The sequence below is a fragment of the Dermacentor variabilis genome, chromosome 2 (assembly GCF_050947875.1).
Source record: "Dermacentor variabilis isolate Ectoservices chromosome 2, ASM5094787v1, whole genome shotgun sequence".
In the NCBI taxonomy this organism is placed as follows: domain Eukaryota; kingdom Metazoa; phylum Arthropoda; class Arachnida; order Ixodida; family Ixodidae; genus Dermacentor; species Dermacentor variabilis.
In genome coordinates, this window is record NC_134569.1 from 181,592,796 (window position 1) to 181,605,594 (window position 12,799).

General features: G+C 44.6%; 1 protein-coding gene and 1 long non-coding RNA gene across 2 annotated transcripts in view; one reads left to right on the forward strand and one right to left on the reverse strand.

Annotated features, from left to right (window-relative positions):
- LOC142571099 (uncharacterized) overlaps window positions 1-12,799 on the forward strand; it is a 119,760-nt gene that overhangs the window by 38,118 nt on the left and 68,843 nt on the right. The window lies entirely within an intron of this gene.
- The window catches only part of LOC142571098 (defensin BmKDfsin6-like), a 52,798-nt gene continuing 45,170 nt past the window's right edge, over window positions 5,172-12,799 (reverse strand). The window contains exon 4 of the mRNA XM_075679389.1: window positions 5,172-5,479. Within this exon, the coding sequence (XP_075535504.1) occupies window positions 5,358-5,479 (122 nt within the window). The 3' untranslated portion in view covers window positions 5,172-5,357. The remainder of the gene's footprint in view (window positions 5,480-12,799) is intronic.

Genomic DNA, 12,799 nt, shown 5'->3' on the forward strand with positions numbered 1-12,799 from the left:
ATGAGGCTAGAGGTTGGCGGTGGTTTCAGCACAAAGCGTGCTTCATCGAACGCATCCTAGCTGAAGCGACAAAGAGTGGGGGATGCGTGTCTTGTTCCCCGACACAAAGTCGATTTAGTCACGCTGTGGCTAGAGGTTGGCGGCGGTGCTCCCGAGATGTTGCTTCCACAGTTGCAACTGGGTGGCAAACTTGCACTGCAGCTGGCCGTTCTTAACACCATGCAGCACTACATGACATATTTATTGCTACTCGAAACGACATGTCCCGTTGCAACGGCCAGCCTTAAAGAGTGTGCGTCCCTTCGTGCCGCCCAAATACATTATCCGAGTCATTCCTTCCTCTGACGTCACTAGACAGAACTACCTTCGCGCTTGCATTGTTTCCATTACTGATAATTCCTCCTTTCATGATACATTAGCCAATGTTACTTCTGTGCAGTTTGATGTACTTTGATATGTCATATTTTACTGGCAGCTTTGTCTACTGAATGTATTTTAGCCAAAGTAGTTTATACGTATGCCAACTTTCATTGACGATTTTAGTTGCTTCTATTCTTTCAATTTTTTAGAGCGCAGCTCTTTGGCGTCCGTTCCTGGGTTTCGTGTCGTCGTCGGCGTTGTCGTCGGCCTCGTAACCAGCTCCGCCCCCCCTTTCATCCCCCCAGCGCTAGCAGCGACCGACTGATACCGCTGGATGCCGCTGTCGCCGCTAGAGAGTCAAGATAACGTGACTGCATAGAACACCGTCGCCGCCATGCAGAAAGAGGAGGAAAGGGTCCCCCCCCTGTTCTTGTGTGGCGGATAGGGTGCTCTTCAGTTGCATCAGTCAGTCGCTGCTATCTCTTCCCTCCTCCCTTTATCGTGTTGTCCGCTTGCTGCGCGCGCTTCTGCCCCCATCGTTTGCCGCTGGGTGTACACGCCGCCCCCCTCCCCCCTCTTCCTGCGTCTCCGGTTGTCAAAGCGCCGGCTCGAACTTAATTCCTTTCTTCGCTCCTCCTCCAATGCAACCCCTGTGCGGTGGCAATCAGAGAGCCAGATCGGTGGCGGCGGATCTGTATATGTGCACCGCCCGAGCCGAAATTGCCGCTGCCGTTCGCCCTGTGCGGTGGCAATCAGAGAGCCAGATCGGTGGCGGCTTGACATAAAGACAAACAGCAATTTCCTAACACTTATGCGGGAGAACATCCCGTTCCTCTCGCTCGTAACGCGTCCCACGGCTGTGACAACCTCGCGAGGCACCTGTATACATCTCGTCTTTGAGAATCAAGCATTGGTGTACCAAGTCGAACATATATCAGTCTATTTCTCCGACCACAAAGCTTCCTTCATGACTGTCAAGAACTGTTAGTGGAGTCTTTGTTAAAGGAATACGTGTGAAAAATAAAAAAAAATTCTGTGATAGCGCATACATGTGTTGCTCGATTTCTTTGCCTCAATCTATCGAAAAGGTGAAACAGCTTATTTGCTGAACTCAAATTTCGCATTAGGAAGTAACGTAATCGTCGGTAATTTTTTGTAATATATTTGGTACGTCTTATTACCCAGAACGCACTGTAGCGACTTGAAAAGCTCTGGAACTCAATAAATAAATAAATAAATAAATAAATAAATAAATAAATAAATAAATAAATAAATAAATAAATAAATAAATAAATATGTAGGACAGTGCGCAGCCCTCGTTCGCTTCCGCAGCAACGACATTATTACGCTGCGATGGCCTTTCATCAAGACGGGACCCAAGCAGCCGTGGCACAAGGCTTCTGCGCATAGATGGTCGGTGATGTGGTTGCTGTCAGTGCTGAAGTCCACAGCGCCGTCCCTCAGAGAACTTGATGCTGCTCTGGCTACCTGAAAGCGCTCGCTGACACCAAGAGCAGCCTTACATAAACTGATCTTTGCCACCTAGGCCAAGGTGCTCGTAGTGAAGAGCTCCACCGTTTTAATAAGTCGTGGTATGATGGCATTGTTCTGGAACGATGGAAATCTAGCCGCTTAATTCCGCTCCTAAATCCTGGCGAATTTCCCGTCCATTTCACGTCGTATCAGACGATTAAACATTCTAGTTGTTAGTCGTAATGTTGCAATAACGATTCGTATACATCTCGAATAAGTTCTTGAGCGTTATAGCAGATAACGAGCATCAGTCCCTGCTTAGAACAACCCGCCGTAATTTCTTCAGTCACGACCTGTCTACTATGTTAACCAATAATTCTCATAGATTCTGGCGCATTATCAATCCGAGTTCCCATCCTGATATAGTACTAATTAATGCTGACGGACAACCAGTTTCTGAAAGTGAGTGTTCGCAGCTTCTGAGCGATGCATTTTCATCAGTGTTCACCAATGAAGATATAACTTCTTCGCATATATTAAAGCTATTGCCTAACATTTCCATGCCAGAAATTGTCATCAGTGAATCGGGTATTCTTGCCCTGTTGAATAACCTCAAAACTACTACTACCTCTGATCACCTTGGTTTTAATAATAAGGTACTTAAAAACGCTTCTTTAAACATTTTTCAAGTGTTATTAGCCCTGTTTTCACAATCATTATCATCTGGCATTATTCCTCATGACTGGCGAATAGCTAAAGTAATACCAATATTTAAATCAGGTGATCGCTCTGTGCCACTTAACTATCGTCCTATCACATTAACTAGCAACATATGTAAACTTCTCGAGCACGTCATACATACACAAGTCATCAACTACCTAGAAGACCATAATATCATTTTCAAGTACCAGCACGGTTTTCGCAGGGGTTATTCATGCGATACTCAGCTCGCCGGATTTACTAACGATATATTTTCCGCATTTAACGAAGGATTCCAAGTGGACGCAGTGTTTCTTGACTTCTCTAATGCTTTTGATCGCGTTCCTCATCACAGGCTTCTAATCAAACTAACACACTTAAATATTCACCCAAACGTTCTTGCATGGATTAAAGATTTTCTCTCCAACAGACAATTTACCTGTGCTAATGGTTGTAACTCTTCTTCTGTTCCTTTAAAAGCTGGAATTCCCCAGGGAAGCATCCTCGGTCCCCTACTTTTCTTAATTTTTATTATTGATATACCCAAATCTGTCTCATCTCGAATTCGATTATTCGCAGATGACTGTGTTATACATCGTAATATTAGTAATGACGCTGACCGACTTTCCTTACAAACTGATCTTGATGCGGTGACCGCTTGGTGCCCCTCGCGGTTAATGTCTTTAAATACGTCTAAAACCAAGCTAATGTCATTTACCAACCATTCCACTCGACTTCCTACCAAATACTTTCTCAATAATGTTAGAGTAGAACTTTCACCAACTTACAAGTATCTTGGCCTTCATCTTCAGTCTGACTTAACTTGGCATTACCATATTAACACCGTCTTAGCATAAGCTAACCGAGCTCTCGGTCTTCTTAAGCGTAACCTCAAGCACGCACCTTCACACTTAAAAAACTTGCTTATATCACGCTGATCCGCCCAAAAACTGAATATGCTTCTGCCATATGGGATCCCGATCAAGCATACACACATAATCAACAACATTTAATCTGTGCAAAAGCGTGCTGTTCGTTCATCTTTTACGACTATTCACGCTTCACCAGCGTCACATCGTTAAAACAACGTGCCGAGTTGGAATCACTATCACGTCGACGCCATTTCGCTCGCCTAACCTTATTTCATAAATTTTATCACCATTCCACGCTTCACGATGACTTCTTTCCACCACCCCCTGCAGTTTTTCCGCGCTGTGACCACGCTAACAAAGTAAAACGCATAATTTGCCGCATATCGCTCTACGCAAAATCATTTATTCCTCGCACAACATAGAATGGAATAACCTACCATCACGCATAGCTACTGAAGTTAACTTACCATCTTTACAAACTTTGTTGCAAGAAAACGGTTAGTGGTAGGAGGTTAGATATTACTTATTGTTATGCACTTATTAACATATTATGTAAAATGTTCTTGTATTTTCATGACTAAGTGCATGTACCTCTTGTTCATATCTATTTATTTTATGTTCCTTGTGTGTATGTTTATTTGATGTGTATATTTCATGTTTGTGCCCCCCCCCCTATGTAATCCCCTCGCGTGAGGGCCCTTAGGTGTAATGTAAATAAATAAAAAAATAAATAACCCAATACCAAGACCAGGTTTTGAAGGGGCTGCTTATTTCTTGACAAGGTCAACAATGCCTTCACGTGCGTCCAAGGACAAAAACACCTTAAGTCCCTATTGGTAGCCCTCTGCCTCGACATCAAATGATCGTGGGATAACGTCGGCCATGCAACCATCTTAGACGCTCTAGAATGTATTGTAGTCAGCAGCCGAAGTGTTTTCTTTATACGAGGGTACTTGTAGAGCCAATGTATTTTTGTGTAATCTGCACAAGCGGACCGAACTGTCAACCTCTATACCAGCCGTGGTGTTCCTCTTGGGGGAGTTCTTAGCCTTACTCTATTCAACATTGTAAGCACCAGCCTCGGTGAAACTCTGCCGCAAATAACCAACCTCTTTGTGTGCGCTGACATCTGCATTTGAACATCCGCTGTGACTCGGATGCATAAATGCTCTTCGTTTATTTGGTCTTTCTTTAGAATATTATTTATTTAAGAAATGAATGGATATCTTACAGTTCTAAATAAAGTATCAAGAAAAAGAGCGAAAAATTGTACTTATCCTATGTCAGCAGGATAGGCCCTGCTCTTGCCAGATATTAGTGTTTTCTCGTGAAGTGTCAAATAAGCTAACTGTATGTTCACAAAAAAAGCGCCTTTATTTTTTCTAGTGGCACAAGCGTTTCTTCTCTAAGCTGAAGAACGCGCTAAACTAAGAAGTCAAATATATCACCGATTGGATTAATTGAAATAAGGATTAATGCCATACCGTTGCGAGCAAACTTCGTCCCTTTACTGTAGGGTCATAGCCGATTTTCGGGCGAGACACCACCCGCCTTTCCATCTAACGACCGTGGTACGGGAAAGCGGTTCGCTAAACACAATCCGCGCTGACAGCAAGATGACTCAGGAACTGCGATGACCCACGCTTTTAAAGTCGCTTCTCCAACAATCTGTTATCGGCAACCGGGAGCAGAGCTTTCTTTCTCTAATACACCGTTATTTATATGAATGAATACAACGTAATCCTTGAATAGTTTCCGCTACGAGAGCAAGATCACTGACGCACTGCGCAGGCCCGAACAATTGAAGTTGCTCCTCCGATATTTTATTAGCGGCACTAGACACAGAGCTTTATTTGGTTAAAGCACCACAAGCGCACAAATGATTATCAAGGAAAGCTTTGGAGAGTTTCTTCATACTGGTAAAAGCTTTCTGCAATCGCCGCTTGATTTCTGTCATGGCTCGGAGCAATAACATGTACCATGATGTAGTCCATCGCAAAAGCCGTCAAAGAAATTCTCGCCTTTACAGTGGCTGTTGCAGCTCGTGCCGAATAACGGGCAGCCATAGGCTAGTCCTGCAAGTGATTTCAGGTCATCAGAACCGACGTACATTCTTCACTATAGAAAAACTTCTTCAATTGAGTTTATTTGATTAGTGTGGGACCAGCATTCTCATTCATTGTCCCTTAGCAATTAAGAAATAAAAGAAATCATGATATATACGATTTACACTTTCATTTTAGTTGTGACATTTTAACGTAATGAAATCAAATAATAATGCGCTCTACCATTTATTGAAATGTCCAGCCTCTCGTCGTCGTTTGATTTATAAAACCTATCACCTCAATCCTGTCCTCAGTGCTTCCATAGTTCTTCTGGCCCCATATGTTGCTCACGCAGCGAGTACCAGCCAAGACAAGCCATGCAAGGCAGTGGCACTCTTTTCTTTTGTATTTATGCCCTTCAGTCCCGGAAACTAGAGTCGCCTGCAACCGCCTGTATCTGACTTCATCGCTTCAAAAAAAACCAGCCTCGCGCTTTTCAGTACCGCCATCCCAAATTACCGTCAAGTAAACTCTTTGCGCTGTTTTCGTATACCCACGAATACGCGCACGATTTGTGTATATATCTAGATGTTTTATGCGACAACAATTAAAGGTATCGCTCCTCCATGTAGAAATTAAAATCGAAGTACCAATTACAGCTAGAACGCTAGTTTCCTTTGTCAATCCATTGACTGTGTTATTCTGAAAACATGTGCTAAAATCGGGAGCACGAATTCATCGCCTTCAAAAATGATGGAAGCACTCTGTGCACTTTATCACGCTTCGAAGCAGAACCAGCGGGAAATTTAATTTCGTTCATTCGACACGGTAAGCCAGATGCATGTAATCTCTGTAACGTGCATTCCACTACGTACTGTAATAGCGACAGTCCTATATTAAATAATTAAATATTTCTTTGTACCACTGAAAGCACATCATTCATTGAGTGCTCACACTTGTCGATTGGACCATTCAGTCTCTTTACGGGAAGTTTATGCAACAAAGCTCTAAAACAGCGAGGTAAACCACGCCCACGGACACGCGGAGGGAGGAAATGATCTTGTAACTGAAAGTCACTTATCGGGGTACTGTTCGAGCAGATGGTGGTGGATCAGCAGACGCGCATAATCGATCTCGCGGGAAAGTTCTTGACGAATGTGGTACTCATTTGTCTGAGATACGAGTCGGTCCGCCTCTTTATTGCTGACAATACCCTCCTGCGAAGGCATCCATCGACAGAATAAGGTTGATCAGGACAACATTCATTTGGGCTAGATGGTGCATACTTGAATTAGGAAGGAACAGCGCCAACTAAGACGATCACAAGTGGGGAGAACGACACAGGACAAGTGCCATCCGGTGTCCTTGTCCGCCAGCCTGTGGCGCTTGTCCTGTGTCGTTCTCCCCACTTTCGATCGCCTTAGTTGGCGCTGTTCCTTCCTAATTCAAGAATAAGGTTTCCTGACGAGATGCAAATGCGCAGACTGAGTTGGTAATTCGACGCGGAACCGGGCTGTCATTGTCTGAGTGCTGTGGGCGGGTGAGCCCTGCGCATAAGTCACTCAAGAGAACAACCTTCCAAGCTGCAAGTCCTTGTTGTACGTGTTTCATCGCTACGTCTATGGCTACAAACTCAGCAGTTGTGATCGAGGCTGCATAAGACGCACCCATCGTGTTTCTGCTTCTGCGCAGAACAATGCGGCAGAAACACTTTTATCGTTAATTGTCGCAATTTGATTCGCCAGTGTATATTTGTACGAGGCCAAAATATCATACAGATAGTTGCGAAAGGGTCAGCTGGTGCACAGCGGGCAGTGAAAATCGTGAATTTTTCTTTTTTGAATACCTCAAACATGAAAGCGTATCACAACGTGAGCTTCGCTTTAAATTGTTAGCGACAGCAGCTGTCGAGACATGCTCAAGAATAATTCTGGAAAAGGTCGTCGCCATTTCTTCAGTTCAAGAGGAAGAAAGGCTGGTGAAGCGGGCAAGGCGCGGTTGTGCATCCGGCGTGCTGTAAAACTCTCGATGTGACGCAGGCACTGTGAAAATGTTTACGCTCTTAAGGGTGTTTTCTTGTCGCGCTGGTAACGCCCTTACCGTTAGGGCCTTACAAAAATTTATAGCGGACGACAAAGGGGTTTGAACTAGACGTGCGATAGCAAAAGACGTAGTGGAAACCTATGTAATCATTCCGACAGCCTTTGGCACACAGAAATATCCGACAAGAGAGTTTCATATTTCTCCCTGTGAAATATCCTGTCGGATATTTCCGTGGGCCCATGGCTGTCAGAATGATCGCATAGTTTTCCACTGTGTCTTTTGCCATCGCACGTCTAGTTCAAGCACCTTTCTCGGCCTATGTAAATGTGTTGCAAGGCCCTATATAATGGTAAGGGTGTTACCAGTGCAACAAGAAAACACCCTTAACGGTGTAAACGTTGTTATAGTGATAGTGCTCGTTCATCTGTATGTAGGCTCAGAGGAATCTGCTGCGCTTTTTGTCAGCAAAGGGCTAGACTGCGAACCACGGGGCAAGCCGACCACCACACGTGGAACAACGCGATAGTCGCGCAGGAGCATATTTATCAGGCTAAGCGGTATGTTGAGCCGTGGTAAAGCTTACAGATTTCATGGAAGACTTGATTGATCACATCGGCTTGCTCGAACAGGTCACCGCGATAACAAAGATTAGGAGGAAGTGCGACTTTTGTCGTATAGATTTCACAGCAGGCCGCTAAGAGACACGATCGTAAGCAACGACACCTAGCTACACACGAGGTAACACCCAAGTTGGGCTCTCTCATCAAGGCACAGGCGGCTCATATTGCCACGAGCACATTATCGCGGATGGTCAGCTATGGCCGCTGACTTCTCAAGTGAAATGTGGAGGTCGATTTCGTCAGCATTACGTCGCACCTCTCTCAGGTCTCTAATTCATGAATTAAATCGCAATCCCCACATTACAAACTTTGTTCAGGAGCTCACTCGACGTACATCTTGCTACTTCGAGGAGCGAAGTCCAATTGATGGCGGTCACCGTCAGTCCCACTATATATATATATATATATAGTGGGACTGACGCGCCATGTCGTCTACTGCGCCAGCTCACATGACATCGCATACACACAGAGAAGGCAACTCAACTGTACAAATGAAGCGTAAGTGAGGAAATTCGTCACAACATCGCGTCACAATATAATACGAACACACCCAGCTGTATCTATAGCACTCATTCTATAACTGCAGGCATTACACCGGGGAGCCTTGAGAGTTTTGCATGAATGTAGACCAATGGATTCACCCAGATATTAAACTAAGTGCCCCATGTATGTGTCGCTAACGCCCACAGATTTCTAATTTCGCTGTTAAGATAAACTTAATTAAAAAATTAGAAATAATTAACAAAAACCACACTTTAATCTGCTCTAGCACAGCACGCGTACCAGCCGTAGTTTTCTTTGGTATTGAATACATTGCTAAAACACATTGCAAGGAAATTGAAGAATCGTTACTGTTCAAATGTTATAAGGTTATTACTATAGATGTTATCATTACTTTTATGGCTACACATAAGATAGCGTTGACGACATTACAGCATCAAATACGGTAATGTAATGTCGGCATATTTCAGCACGCATCGTCGCGAAAGCCTGCACATTCCGTACTCCTAATTATTCGTGGATGGGAGGAAACAGCCTGTGAGTTCCGATTTTCGTATTCTAGAGACATCGTCTGTACGTTTTCAAATGTATCCATTAGTGACATTTTGGAAGCATAATTTTCATCAAATAGTATTTTGCCCCGCGAGATGTAGTCACGCTGCAATCGCATCTACATAATTCATGTCGCTGCTCATTGGTTTGGAACCATATTTCAGCCTCGCCTTCGTGACCTCACATGTAAATTGACCTTGGTGCAGCCGTTACTCCAGTGAAATGACGAAAGTGATAAAATTCACCGTCTTTAAACACGTTCGCTTAAGGCTGACTGACACTATAGGCCGACCCAACACCGATTTCAGTCTGCCGACGGTCGGCAGAGAGCTTGGCCTGGGTACACTGCAACAGAGGCGCCGACACGAAGGTAAAAAACGCTGTTGCCGACAATCGGCATACTGAAATCGGTGTCGGGTCGGCCTAGTGTGAGTGAGCTTTTAGTGGCGGCCATCGAAACCCGAGCACATAAACTGGCTGAGATATTACTGTTATCAAAATAAAACTGCCTTCAAGCCAACGTGCGCGATGTTGCTGAAAGGAAATGACCACCCCGTTCGAAAATATTACCGCCGTAAGATTTGAATCGATAAACGGCTAGGACTGCAATCGATACCGTTGGTCTGCTGGTTATCTCACGTCAGGGAAGCCTCAAATGCTTTGCTGAAGTATGAAAGCACGGATTTCAATAACCGAAGTCCAATAAAAACAATGGCCTACTCATTTTGTAAGAAATGGCATGTTAGTTGTGTTTGTCGGTCATCATAGGCACATTGAAAAATGAAATATTTAGCCGTGTTGTGCACCCATAGCTGAAAAAATGAGAATCGAAGTGTTCTACCACACTACAGCAGCTCCACTTATGCGCTTCATGCTGGCACGCGCCGCGCATAGAGTTTCCTACAATACACTATGGGAAACTCTGGCGCTGCAGCCGTTGACCCCCTGTGGGAATGATGGGAAGTACATGGATTTGTCTGATCTTCGTGCTTGTGGATTCAGACGCTCTTGTGGCTTTCTTTATTACGCTTTATATGCCTTCATTGTCGTAAATTTCAGAGCAATCTATACTCTTGGAAGGGGAGAAGACGCTGCGAACGCGTACGCGGGCAGCTAATTGCAACGATTGAGTTTGTCGTTCCATTATCCCTCAAAAGAGAAGTTTATAACAGCTGTGTCTTACTAGTACTCACGTACGGCGCAGAAACCTGGAGGCTTACGAAAAGGGTTCTACTTAAATCGAGGACGACGCAACGAGCTATGGAAAGAAGAATGATAGGTGTAACGTTAAGGGATAAGAGAAAAGCAGATTGGGTGAGGGAACAAACGCGAGTTAATGATATCTTGGTTGAAATCAAGAAAAAGAAATGGGCATGGGCAGGACACATAATGAGGATGGAAGATAACCGATGGTCATTAAGAGTTACAGAATGGATTCCAAGGGAAGGGAAGCGTAGCAGAGGGCAGCAGAAAGTTAGGTGGGCGGATGAGATTAAGAAGTTTGCAGGGACAACATGGCCATAATTAGTACATGACCGGGGTAGTTGGAGAAGTATGGGAGAGGTCTTTGCCCTGCAGTGGGCGTAACCAGGCTTATGATGATGATGCTGATGATGATGAGTTTGTCGAGGTGGCCAAATCGAAACGCGCCAAGCGTTTCATGGTACCGGCATGCCCGCGATAAATTCATAAGGTCGTTTCACATCGCTTGTCGATGTATGTATCTGTGGCGTAATGATTTCAATATGAGGCCTAGATTGATGCTAGACTTCCTGCGTTCAAATCCTGACGTCGGAGAATTTTAATAATATTTGATTTATTTATTGCGCAGTGGCATTGTTGAAAATGACGAGCTCACAAAGTCACGAAGCTGTTTGAAACTAGAAAGAGGAAGTTCAGGCACGTACATGTACTCCCCATAATTCCCATGCTGGCTAAACAGCTCCCATTGCTGCTCCCGTAGACACTAGCGCCAGAGTTTCATCTAGCAATTATTGTATGAAACTCTATGGCGTCGCGGTTGATTTTTCGCCCCCTGTGGCAATCGCTGGACGCTGAGGCTGTTCGGAGCCTGACGCAACTGTAGTGTGCAAGTGCGGCATTTTCTTTGAGAAAAACAAGGCCTTAGAGTGCACTCTCGCTCATATGCTCCATTCTGACCATGCTGCGCGACTGAACGCTCGAGTCACTTTGCGTGGTTTCGCGGGCTTCTTTGACGCTCGGAAAAACACCTTTATGTATCGCGTATCGAGCAGCAAAAAGGTGTATCGGGAGTTCTTCATGTTTCTCTACAATTTTCTCATTGACACCTTTATTGTAGTTCTATTATTTGAGAACTTAATTAATGAATGAACACTAATTGTCTATATAGGTAGAATGAAAAATAATGATTTGGGTATCTCCAAATGACGCAAGCAACATTACCTTGGTTCTGTCCAGCTACGCGGCATTCTGATATATTTAATATCTGGCTAAGGTTAGCTGTGACACCCTGTATATCAGTCATGGAAGTGTCGCGGTAGAGCAGACGCATCGACTATCATCAGAAATTAGGAAAATCAGGGACAAACCGGCAGCTTTCAGAAACAGCGACTGCGAACTCCATCTTTGAGTCCTAGCCTACGCACAGATGTTCTAGCATTTATGGCCTCCAACCCTCATGCTAGCGTGCGGGACGGGGCCGCCCAAGTACCTTTTTCCAAGTCATCAGGTTGGAGAATTCTATACGACTCTGCCTTTCACCCATACCACCTTAACCTGCACCAATGCTTGGAAGATAGAGATCTGCGAAATCGCCTAAATTTCTCCAATTGGGCCCTCACAAAAGCCGATGAGTCACCGGACTTCTTGGGCGACATCATGTGCTCAGATGAAGCCAATTTTTGCAGAAACGGCCAATTCACTTTGCAAAATGCACACTTTGCAGTGATTCAAATCCACACTGGGTAAAGCGCACTCGGCACCAGTACAGGAGGTCGTTCAATGTGTGGTGCGGAATTTACGTCGGTGCTGTAATAGGAATTATTTTTTTTTCTATCACACACTGACCGGACATCGTTAAGTGGACGAAATCCTTGGAGTGGGGGATGAGTTTCTCACCGAATTCCCGCTGTCATGTCTTCCACTTCTGTGGCATCAGCAAGATTGGGCACCCGCATACAGCAGCAGCAGAGCTCAAAACTAGCTGGATGCGACTTTTCATGCGCAATAGGTTGTAAGGCACTGGCCTGTAAATTGGCCGGCTAGCTCACTCGACCTCCTTCACTCGAGTTCTTTCTTTAGAGTTATGTGAAACATTGTGCTTACATGATCAAGATGGACGTCAGATTAGCTCAAGGCAAAGATAGCGGATGCCTGCAGCAGAATTCCAGCGTCGGTCATCAAGAAAGCCACTGAAGATGTGTTAAAGCATACTCAGTATTGCGTAGCTGTGGGAGACCTATTCGAAGAAGGAAACTCTAGGCAGCAGCTGGTATTCAACGGGGCTTACGAATTCATAGATAATAAGGGCACAGTGAAACCTGATGCTTTTTGTATTTTTGTTCAGGAGTCCAGATTGGCAATTCGGCTCAATTTCTTTCTTGAAGGCATCGGTTTTGCCTTTTCTCTACGCGTGGGTCACTTCTCGGTCTGT